At 34.8% G+C, this 13,037-nt stretch overlaps 1 protein-coding gene across 5 annotated transcripts in view; it reads right to left on the reverse strand.

The window, feature by feature from the left end:
- The window catches only part of ENPP2 (ectonucleotide pyrophosphatase/phosphodiesterase 2), a 174,669-nt gene that overhangs the window by 78,203 nt on the left and 83,429 nt on the right, over positions 1-13,037 (reverse strand). For all 5 annotated transcript variants that reach the window (XM_074201459.1, XM_074201461.1, XM_074201458.1 and 2 more), the window contains 2 exons: positions 12,951-13,030; positions 11,878-11,997 (listed from right to left, as the gene is read on the reverse strand). In XM_074201459.1, coding sequence (XP_074057560.1) covers positions 11,878-11,997; positions 12,951-13,030 — 200 coding nt within the window. The remainder of the gene's footprint in view (positions 1-11,877; positions 11,998-12,950; positions 13,031-13,037) is intronic.

A 13,037-nucleotide genomic window follows, 5' to 3' on the forward strand; every position in this document is an offset into this window, starting at 1 on the left:
ATAAATAAAAAGTCCCTTCCCTGAAGTCCCTATAATTAAAATAATAATAGCAATAACATTAGATGCAATTTAGTTTGTTTCGTTATTCAGGTGTGGTCAACTCTTCATGATCCCATGAACAAGTTCATATGGTCTTCTTGGGAAAGATACTGGAGAGTTTGCCATTTCTTCTCCAATGTGTCCTTGTTTTTACAACTGCAGAACTGAGGCAAATAGGGGTAAAGTGACTTGCTCAGGGTCACAAAGCTAGTAAGTGTCTGATAACAGATCTGAACTCAGGGTGTCCTGATTCCAAGTCCAGTAATCTATCTACTTCATCATCTAAATGAAGTAAAACAACCCCAATATATTTTATATATATGTTAATATATTTGATCCTTACAACAACCATCTGAGGTAGGTAGGTGTTATTATTATTATTATATTATTATAACTGAAGCAAATAAAAGTTAAGTGACTTGCTCAGGAGATTGGATTGGTTTGGAATGGAACTCTGATCTTCCTGACTCTAATGTACGCACTCCTCAAAGAGTGTACATTCCAATGAGTAAACAATTAAATTAATGCAAGATGAGAGTAAATGGAAAATTGTATAAAAGGGGAGGGCAGGAGTATTGGAAGGGTAGATCAGGAAAGCTCTCCTGTGGAAAAGAGCACTGGAACTGAATCTTAAACACACACACACACATACATACAAACAAACAAACAAACATGAGTGCCATGACAAGTCTCCATCCAAACAAGTTAGATGAAATACAAAGTTAGCTATTAAACTTCCAACTGTTCTCCAGGTACTAGATACAATGGTTGAGCTTGTTTTTGAGCCATCCTTTCATAGTTAAACCATTTGATGAATTGAAGCAAGGCTATCTGTGATTAAGGGAAAGCTGATGTCTGGGAATCAGAAAGGAGAAGCAGGATTTCATGGCTTTGTCCGAACCAAGAAGGTAATCATGCATTTGGACAGTGAGTGGGGAGAAGGAAAGACAGCAAGCAGGCAGCCCATCACTCCCCCTGGAGCAATGCCCAGTGGCCTGGTATCATGGAAATTTACCTAACACATTTGGTGGAAACTATCCAATTTTGTGATTTTACAACAACCATTATCAGACCACCTTGCTTTCATATACACTATAAATGTTTTATACTTTCTTGATCACCAATAAGAGTCATGCCTTAATGTGTCTTAAAGATGACCCCGTGTTCTCAAAGGTAGAGTACAAGCTCAGGTAGTTCTTTAACAGCTGAAAAGACATTGAATATGTATCTGAGACAGTAAAGTGACCTAGTAGATAGAGATCTGGATTTAAAGTCTGGAAGAACCAGTTCAAATTTGACTTCAGACACTTACTAGTTGTGTGATTCTGGATAAGATACTGAATTTCCCTATGTCTCAGTTTTCCTGACTGTAAAATGGAGATAATCATATCATCAAATCTAACAGGATTGTTGTGAGGCTCAAATAACATAATATATGCAAAGTGCTTTACAACTTTTAAAGCACTTCCTTCAAGAGCCAATCAAAACCTTTCTTCTAGAGGAAGATTTTCCCAATCTCCCTTCATTTTAATACTTTCCTCTATTGAGTATTTCCAATTTTACCTATATGTATACCCTATATGGCACCAGGGAGGTGATGTATGACAAGCAAGTGAATTGGATTTGAGTGAGGAGAGCTGTGCTATATGTAGCTATATATAGGCTATATTATTATTACATAAGGAGTAGAAACCCCTTAAATGGAAAAGGCACTTGAGGCAGGTACTATCTTTTACTTTTATTTGTATCCCCAGACCTTAGCACAGAGTCTATAATACAATTCATTGATCAGTCATTTTCAGTCATATCCAATTAGCCCCATTTGGGATTTTCTTGGCAAAGATATTGGAGTTGTCTACCATTTAATTCTCCAGCTCATTTTACAGATGAGGAAACTAAGGCAAATAGGATTAAGTGACTTGGTCAGGATCACATAGCTGGTATTTTTAAGCTGGATTTGAATTCAGGAAAATGAAGCTTTCTTGACACTGGACCCCCTGGAACAATAGGCACTTAATAAAATTGAATGTTATAACTGTCATCATATCATCATTATCATTATTACCATCTAATATGACAATGTCATTTTTTTAGCCTTCATTCTTGAAGACCATGACATCAGGGAGGTCATGCCATGACAAGCACATGAATTGAAATTGAGTGAAGGGGTGCTATGCTGTCACCAGCCTTACTTTCTCTCCTAGAGTCATCTGAGTCCAGTGACTAGATAAGAATCAGGATGACTAGAGATGGCCTGGATGTGAAGTAATCAGAGTTAAGTGACTTGCCCAAGGTCCCACTCCTAGTAAGTGTCAGGTATCTGAGACCAGATCTGAATTCAAGTTATCCTGATTCCTGGGCCAGTGATCTATCCATTGGGAACCAAGCTAGTTATATTCAACCCTTTATTCTTTGCTAAAGAGTAATTTCTTTTTGTTCATGCTTTGGCTACAACTGTCGAAAAATCATACTAAGCTATAAAAATTCTGTAATATGCTTTAGCACAGAAACTTTCAATCTTTGAAGTATTGAATCTATTATACTTTGTCAGATTTTTTACATCTATTCCCCTCAATTTTTTTTTAAAGACTGTCTTCCTGTCTCACCTGGCTTAGAAGATTATTCATAATTAACACAAGAGTTTTGACCTGCTCCATTTTCTTCATATACCAGTTCACTCCTACTCAGGCTTCCTAGTGGTAACCCCTGGCATCTGGGGCTCACTATATTGATGCTAGACTAAATGAGGATATTCAATAAACTTTAATTTTACTGTAGATTCAGATCTTCCAAACTCAAGAGATCTACCAGCCTCAGACACCCTAGTCATAGGGATTTCTGGAGTACATCCACACCCACAGCTCCTGAAATTATTCTTATAACAATCTCTTTCTCATATGTAAAATGACTAAATGATCTCTAAGATCTTAACATTTCCTTCTATCACTATAACTAAAAGCCCAAGTGTAGTATAATACATCAATTCCTGGAATTAATTCCTATCAACTGTGTTCAGAGTAATCTTTGTGAGAAGAATAAACTCAAAACTCAAACCTACCTCTGACATGTACATCTGTGCGAATTTATACCCCTATGGGTCTTAGTTTCCTCCTCTGTAAAATGAGGAAGTAGATATAGAAATCCTTGAAGGTCTCTTTCTATGATCCCTAAAGGCATGTATCATTACCATACCCATTTGACAGCTGAGAAAACTGAAGCTGAGGGAGGGAAGGTGAATTAGTTAAGATCTTATAGATAGGGGCAGCTAGGTGGCACAGTGGATAGAGCACTGGCCCTGGAGTCAGGAGTACCTGAGTTCAAATCTAGCCTCAGACACTTAATAATTACCTAGCTATGTGGCCTTGGACAAGCCACTTAACCCCATTGCCTTGAAAAAAAAAAACTAAAAAAAAAAAAGATCTTATAGATACTTGGCAAAGGCTAAAAACTAAACCTGAGATCTCTCAGTGGTCCTATTCCATTATACCATGATGCCTTCAAACAAATCAGGTGGTGAAGTGGCAAAATAATGAACTTGAAGTCAGAAAAACCTCAGTTTGAATTCTGCCCCAGAAACTTACTATATGATCCTGGACCAGTCAGTCATTGTCAGACTCAGTTTCCCCAGGTTTTTTTGCTTATTTTAAGCATAATAATAGCACCTTTCTCACAAAACTGTCCAGAGAATTGAAAGAAATAACATATACAAGGCACCTGCTAAAACTTAAAGCTTAATAGCAATATATTAATTATATCAATATAATCATAATTCATATGACCATATTATAATTGCATTATCCATAATTGTATAACACATATCATGCTAATAATATATTCTTAACTAATATTATTATAATTCACTAAGCCAAATAATTGTGATTAATTGTTAGTAAATAGTGATATTATATAGCATGTATCGTTACATTATAATTATCATTACAGAGGTCTCAGGCATTCAATGATGTAACAACTACTCTTGAACATTGAGATTCTAAATTGATTCCACATGACAGCTTCGAAAGAAGTAAATGTCCTCATTTTCTTGATACCGGTGAGCCCTCTTGGCCACAAACACAGGTCATATATCACAGACATCAAACGTTCTAACGGGCATGCAAAGCTTTATTCCAAGAGATTATATCAAAGTAAAATCACAACAGCCTTCACAGGCAAAAAAGCAAGCCATCCAAGGCTTTGCCAATATCAATCCAAAAAGCTATTCTTCTTAGGAGACCCTCCACAAGCTGGCTCCAGCCACCATTTCTAAGTTTTAATTCACGCAACACTCCTTCACATACCTTATACTCCAGTCAAACCAAAATAAATTAAATCTGAGGGAGGCAGATGTGGTATATGGAAAGAATAGGTCATACATAGACTCTAAATTCAAGACTCTTAGCAATATGTCATGAGTCTGAGAGGCAGTTAAAGCACTGGATACTGAGGTAGGAGGACAGGGATTCAAATCCTGTCTCTGACAGTGAGCATTTAATTTCTCCAAAAGTTATGTCAACAGTAAAAGAGAGATAATAACATGTAATAGCATATATACACTTCACAGTTTTGTTGTGAAGGAAAATAGAATACTACACAGAAAGTGCTTTGTAAACTTTTAAGCACTATTTAAATGCCAGCTATTATTATTAGTATTTTCATTAGTATGCTGTTAAGAGATTTGCCCAGTATCACACAATTAGCAGTTATTCTAACCTTGTTCAATAGTTCAGATAGAAACTTGTGGGACAAATCTTTATTTTGATATTATTGTTTTATATTTATTGTTCTGTAGAATGTAACACAGGTGGGAAAGACGACGGCTTTTTCTGTAATTAAATAAAAGTAAGAGAACATAAGATCATCTTTTATTGGCTTGCCAAGGCAGATGAGTAGCATAATGAGTAGAGAACTAGTTGTAAAGTCAGGAAGACCTACATTCAAATCCTGCCTTAGACACTACTTGTGTGACCATTTAACCACACAGTCTCAGTTCTTTCATTGTAAAATGTGAATGACAACAGCAGCTATCCATGGAGTTGGTTTAAGAGTCAAACACATATCATCATGCATTGTTGTTATCGAGTTGTTTCAGTCATGTCTGACTCTTTTGTGACCGCATTTGAGTTTGTTTTTGTTTTTGTGTTCTTCTTCGCAAAAATACTAGAGCGTTTTATCCTTTCCTTTACCTTATTTTACAGTTGAGGAAACTGAGGCAGATAGTGTTTAGAGACTTACCAGGGCCCCATAGCCAGTAAATAAGTGTCTGAGGCCAGATTAGAATTCAGAAAGATGAGACTTCCTCACTCCAGGCTCAGCATGCTATTCACACTGCCACTTAGCTGTCCAAATATATGTAAAGTGTTTGGTAAATCTTAAATGATAAATATAATTTATTATAATTATATATCATATTTCATATATAATTATGATATATAACATAATATAAAATGCCAATTGTTATTATTATTATCCTGATCATCATCTATTATGAAAAGATCTAGATTCATGTCTCAACTCTTCCATTAAGCCCATGCAGGTCAGCTTCTTCTATTCAACTTCAAAGACACCCAAGAGTGTGTCATAGAATCAACTGAATAAGGATGTTAAGCCATGTACTACTTGCCTAATAGGACTACTCTGAAGCAAATTTAGGCATGTCAAATACTCTGTAACTATTTTAATATAAGCTACTGCTGTCTGTAAAACATTAGTTCTTTAGGATTTTTTTTTGGTCTAGTCCTATATTTCACTGGGCAAATAGGTTCCACAGAGTGCTGGGATTGGATTCAAGAAGACCTGAGTATAAATTTAGCCTCAGACACTTTCTAGTTGGGCGACAGTGGACAAGTCATTTAAACTGTTTGCCATAAGAGATGGAATTTGGCAAACCACTCCAGGATCTTTGCCAAGAAAATCCTATGTATAAACGTTGACAGGCCCATAAAGAATTGGACACAATTGAAACAAATGAATAAAATAAATTATTTCAATGGTGTAAAGAGCTCTCTGTTAGGAAATTTCTTCTAACCACGCAGATAGGCAATTTTTTTTTTACATATTTTAATCTTGGAGAACTTCATGGAACATTGAAAGGTTAAGTGACTTCTTCAGGGTCATAAAACCAATATACAAAAAAAATCAGTATTTGAATCCAGGTCATCCTGACTCCAAAACCATTTCTCTATCTTCTACGATTTGATCTTTCTTGTGTTCCTTTTGTATTTCTGTAACAGTTTAAATCCTAACTATTCCAGGATCAAATAAACCCCAATAATAAATGCTAGCTTTAAAGTTTGCTAAATACTTTATTAATATTATCTCATTTTATCCTACAGCAATGCTGAGATAGTTGCTAATATTATCTTCATTTTACAGATGAAGACATAGACAGATGAGTTTAAGTAACTTGCCTTCAGGGACATGTATAGGAAGTATTTTTTTCAGGATTTGAACTTACTCTTCCAAACTCCAGGTCCAACATTCTATCTACTCCACTGCCTCCAACAGCCAGAAACCATCTAGTCCAATACCTTCATCAAATAAGGCAAGCAACTGAGTTCCAGAAATGGAAAGTAATTCAGTAATATATGTAATATGTAGAAGAACCAGGATCTGAATTCAAATCTTTTAACTTGAAAGTACATACTTTTCCCACAATACCACATTAGCCTCTTTTTTGAGGCCAAGTCAATGTTACCCTCTCAATGAAATTTTCCTTGATCCCTACCCCCTACCTACACAATTCTATTGGCCTTTGTCTTTTCATATATCTTTAATTGTCATACATAGATATAAATATATTTATATAAATTCATTTTTATCCAAATCTAAATATGTAAATATAAATTTATATCTATATATAATAATATATTTATATCCATATAGAAAACTACTTATTTACATGTATGAATTTAGGATATACCAAAAGAGCTAATGCAGTTTTAAATTTTAATAGCTTTTGGGACACACACGCACACACATACACACATAAATGTGTGCAAATATGTGTGTGTGTGTGTGTGTGTATGGACATGCTTCCTCTGACCCATATTCCTGTCTAGATTGTAAAATCCTTAATGATAGGGATGATTTACTGATCTTTATATATCCCCCAGGAACATAGGAAAGAAATTTAAAAAGACTTCTTTCAAAAGATGGGATTTGAGAGAACTAAACTAAAATAAACTAAAAATTGAAGATGAGAAGAGAGAGTCTTTTAGGCCTAAAGGGCAGCCAGGGCAAAGATATGATTATCTGGAATAGTAAAATCAAAACCTGAAGACCAGGGATACATAGAATTTTGTTTCCTGGTTTTAATCCTGATGCTTTTTCTCTTTATATCACCTATCTAAAGACATGGCTTTCAGCTATGTTCAAATTATGACTTTCAGCTATGTTCTGAACATAAATGGGACTAATAAAACTGTCATACCTCAGAGGCCTCTTGTAATGAATATGTCACATCATCAGGAAGTCCTCCACACTTGAGATCCATTCTCCTTCTTTATTCCCTAAGGACTTGGGGTTATGTAATTCAGTACTTGCCAACATGTGGTATTTTAATTTTTCTGGAATCACTTCCTATGGCACATCTTGCCTCATCTAGAGTTCTCCTGTTACCTTCGTGAACCTCTACAACCCTCCTAATTGTAGGCTCATAGAGCTCCACCTGGAAGGTACCTCAAAGGTCAACCAGGTCAATGACCTCACTTTACAGATAAGGAAACAGAGGGCCCAAGGCAGTAACTGTTCATTAGAAATCATGCCCAAGGTCTCATGCATTGGAAGCATTTAGAGCTGAGATTCAACCCCAAGTACTTCAAGTCTAGAGCCAATACTCTTTCTATATTGATGCATAAGTGCTTGCTGACTTAACTGCAAACATTTGAAATATGATTTGTCTGGGTAGGTTTGAATATAACACCATTATTTTAATAACCACTGGCTTCTCTGTCTTCTTTTAAGTCCCAACTAAAATTCAACCTTCTTTAGAGAGACTTCCCCAATCCCTCTTAATTCCAATACCCTTCCACTATTGATTATATACATATATATATATATATATATATATAATTATATAGTTATCCTGCATATAGCTTGCCTTGTATATATAGATAGATAGATAGATATAGATAGAGAGAGAGAGAGAGAGACCTGTATTTTGTCTCCCTATAGATCATGAGCTCCTTAATAGCATGACTATCTTTTGCCTCTGTGAACCCAGTGCTTTTCATAGTGCCTTTTCAGTTGGTACCTAAAAAATGGAGTTTAACTGATTGATTGATTTTGATTTGACATCTCTGACATTCAACTTTCACTTTAAAAAGGGGAACAAGGCATGCAGTTTTTAAATATCTTCATTCTCTTTTTTCAATTCAAAAAACTTCCCTAAGCAAAGGAAAAGGAATTGCAAATATCAATGAAAATCTCCGAGGGTCCTCAATCTCCTATTGATTTGGATTATTTATCAGAAATTCATTCTCTTTAGCAAAGGGGCAGACATTGTTAGTAAAGAACACAGAAGAAACCGTTTTGTCTGGTAGCCTTTCAAGTGGCGTGCCTGTGAGAGTTCTCTCTAAGATTCATCCACTTAACCCCATATGGTTATAATTTTGGTTTAACTAGGGGAAAAGTTGCTGTTCCAAGACAGTTTAACATCCGTTTTCCCTAAAGCAATATCTACTTTAACTTTTGTCTGCTCTTCTTTTCTGTCTCCTTCTTAATATTTCACCTCTTTGGGGATTTTTCCCCCCAACTCTTGAATCATAATTAGAAGCATCCTCTAATTTAATCTATTGTTTTACCAGTTCTGACTATGAGAAGCATGGGATCAGCAATCTGAGGATTAGAAAATGAAAAAGAGCAAGACTTCTAAAGATTGGTCATAAGGGAAGTAATTGCATTAATGAGCTGAATCAAAACCTAAAATTGTTTAGGAAAAAGTGCCTAAGAGAACCATGAGCTAATATGAAAGTGGAAGATGAGAGATGGGTGACAAGAAATATTATTTTCTCAAATAACAGCTGCAGAAGTAGCAGAATTTGCCTACAGGAAACTGTTATGGACAGTTTGTAATAAGTTTGCATTCTGGGGAACATTACTGTTTTTAATTTGACTTTTATCACCATGTGGTTCTATCAGTGAAAAGTGATCAAATAAAGTTCTTAAGGGCAGAGATTATTTCATTTTTCCTTTGTATCTCGACCTCCTAGAATGGACTTTACACAAAGTAGAAGCTTGATAAATTCTTGCTGAATCATTCTTTGACCTCTTCTGACCCTTTACCAAATTCTCTCTGATATATAATTTTGTTGTTGTATTCAACTCTTTGTGACCCACTTGGGGTTTTTACACACATGTCATATCTATTAGTCTGTAAGCAATTTGAGTGAAGGTATGATGTTATTTTCCATCACAGTATTCACAACATCTTGCACATAACTAATGCTGAATGAATATTCATTTTGTTATGAAAAGTTATTTTAAAATTTTGTTTTATTTTTAATTTATGAATAAATGAGCATTTCTACAATACAGTATAATAAAAAGGATTATTGCACATAAAATTGCAAATCTATTATGTACAATTTGCCTTAAAATAAATCCACTTAAAAATGACAGCCATTTAGCTTCAAGATAATGACATAAATAACAAATCAAATTTTATGTAGGATTTGATTTCTATAGGGATAGATATATTTAGTTATAGTCCTTTGTTTTCATCTTGAAAAATATTTGGAAAATGGACAAACACGAAGTGTTGAATAGCCAAGCTGAAATAGTGAACTCATTTTGTTTGCTCAGTTAATACTACACCCTTTTGTCTGATAGCCACATCTACAGAAATTCTTAGAATGACTTCTCTTCTACCTGAGTCATGTTAAGCCAAAGGAAACAATGTCAATACTGGGGGCAACCAAGCCCAACTTGATAAAACTGCCTTTTATCTCTAGCTTTGGTATGTCCCCAAACAAGTGTGGATTCCACAATGAAGTCAGAAAAGAAACTGAGTGGTTGTGTTTTAACAGAATACTATTTAGAAAGAGTTTTTAACTGACTTTTAAATGGTAGTGTTTTATGAACCTTGTCTGTAAAAATCCAACTCATAAACAACATTTCACTAACATCCTGACTTTGAGGCATCATGTCCCTTTTGAGTATAATAAAGATGGTAGAATCAGAAAATCCATTGAAATGAAGTAAATAATTGAACATGAGTAAATAGGAAGATCTTACATCACCTACTTTTTTAGTGGAAAATCGACATTTTACATTTATTTTGATTAGAAGGATTAGAAGATGGTTCCTGGTGGAGGTGGCACCTGAATTGAGCCTTAAAGGAAAATGATATTTGTCCTTAGTTCTAGAAAAAGAACATGACATCAGGGAGGTGATGTCATGACAAACACATTAATTGGATTGGAATGACAGTCTCACTTCCTCTTCCAGAGTCATCTGGGTCCAGTGGTCAGATATGAATCAGGACAATTGGAGATAGCCTTGGATGTGAGGCAATAAGAGTTAAGTGACTAGCCCAAAGTTATACAGCTAGTAACAGCCACAAGTCTGAGGCTGAACTTGAACTCCCATCCTCCTGACCCCAAGAACAGTACTCTGTCCCCTGCATGAGCCAGCAGATCCAAGGATTGGTTCTATGAGGCAGTATCGAATAAGAAGTATAGACTGCATACTGAATTTGGATTCAGACATCCTGAGTTTAAATCCCAACTCCGAGTTACTCCCTTGTGACCTTAAACAAGCAAACCATTCTAGTATCTTTGCCAAGAAAACACCAAATGGGGTCACAAAGAGTTGGACACGACTGGAGAATGATTTAACTGACCTTAAACAACCCCCTTAATTTCTCTGGTTTTCATTTTCTCATATGTGAAATGATGGGATTGTTTTAAATGATGGAGAAGATTCCTTTCAGTCTGATATATGCAATCCTGTAATCCTAAATGCATTCTAGATTTGGAGTAGAACCTGTACAAATGTTAGAATTGTGAAGCAGAATGCTGATATCGAGGAATAAACTTGGACAGATTTAAAGTACATGAAAATGAATTATATAAAATAATTCTGAAAAGTAAGATTGAGGAGGAATTATTAAGATTATCTTAGAGGCAAGAGGGAGTCAATGATAAAGTGCCCAATGAATTCTCAAATAAGAAAGTGACATGGTCACACGATTTTTGTTTTAGGAAGATTATTTTGGCAGCCAAGTGGAAGATTGATTGGAGAAGGCAGAAAATGGAAGATGGAAGAGAGGAGCCCATTTAGAATACTGCAATAGATGGATGTGATAGTATAAAGGCCAGAAATAGGACAGTGGCTATGTGAGTGAAGAAAAAAGGGATAAATGTAAGAGATTCATGGAGATATGTGTGTTAATTTATTTCTGTTAAACCAAATGGGTCATACAGAACTCAAGTCAATAAGGAAAGTTTTTACTGAAAGTCAAATAGACACCTTGTACTTTGATTTCAGGTAGCTAGGTAGCACAGTGCATAGGGTGCTGTGACTGGAATCAGTAAAGATTCAGCTTCTTAAGTTCAAATCTGGCCTCAGACACTTATTAGCTGTGTGAACCTGGACAAATCATCTAACCCTTTTTGTCTCAGTTTCCTCATCAGTAATATGAGTTGGAGAAGAAAATGATATACCACTCCAGTATCTTTGCAAAGAAAACCCCAAAAAGAAATCACACAGAGTCAGACACAAATGGGATGCTTTCACTTGGACAGTGTTTCCATTATGGGATTTCCCAAAATTATGCAAATCACAGACTGAGCCAAAGAAAATCAAAATTTCAAAAGCACAGCAATAAATCAAACTTACAGGTTGACCTCCCCACCATCTGTGATTAAATTTCTCTCGTCCTCGCAGGTGGAAAGTAGCATCAAATACAGGATCATACATTGAATTGCCAACAATTCCATGTGATTCAGGATAAAGTCCCTAAGCAAAAAATATATATATATATATTAGTAAAATGTTATCAATATGCAAAAAAATTAGGAATAATGCTAATTCAAAAGATACTACTTAAGAAAGTTATATTTTGTGTGAACACACATGTCTATATATATATTTATATCTATATGTGTGCATGTACACACATATAAAAATATGTGCCCATATATATGAATACATCAACATATTTATATGTATACTAAGACTCAAATTACCTATTTATAAATAGAAATATTGGCTCTCACTTGTAGATTTGTATAGAACAATAATTTTAAAATACATTATAAATTTAAGAATAATGATATACTTTATTAAATACTCTTTATTGAAGAGGGTGATAAATAGGACTTATTAAGCAATGTGAAAGCCATGGATTAGAACATAAGCATTTAGCTCCTAAATTTTGAAGTTTAGTCTAACAATTTTTTACTTCCTTTTAAAGTCTCTTCTCCCTTCTAACTCTCTTTTCCTTACTATATCATTACTCCATTCCATCTACCACAAAGAAATAATGAAACTGGCACGTGACTGAATCTTAAGAAATAATTAAAATTCTCATTATACAGTTAGAAAAATATAATTGAACCTCAAACTCAGAGGACAAGCAATAGAGCCTGCTAGGTTTGAAAAACTGAATATCACACTTATTCCTAATAAAAATTATTTTTCACTAACAAATTTTTTCTTCTAACAAACCGATATACTTGGTACACTTGTTTTAGCATTTAAAATCAAAGTAAATGTGAGTGAAGAAAAAGGGATAAATATAAGACGTTAAAAACTACTTCACTGCTATGAATCAGATGAAAGAATAAAGTTTGAAAGCATGCTAACTTCTCTTTCAACATAATTAGCAATTCTTAAAAACATATTTTTAAATTAGCTGAGTGAATGCTTCCTTTGAATATATTAAATATATCTTTTTTAAAAAAACTTACAGTTGCCAAGGTATATAAATTAGGGAAGGTTTTTGTAGGGTAGACAGGTCTCATGTAAGGAGAATGTGTGCCACAAGATCCTGAAAA

The sequence above is a fragment of the Macrotis lagotis genome, chromosome X (genome assembly GCF_037893015.1).
Source record: "Macrotis lagotis isolate mMagLag1 chromosome X, bilby.v1.9.chrom.fasta, whole genome shotgun sequence".
Classification (NCBI taxonomy): Eukaryota; Metazoa; Chordata; class Mammalia; order Peramelemorphia; family Peramelidae; genus Macrotis; species Macrotis lagotis.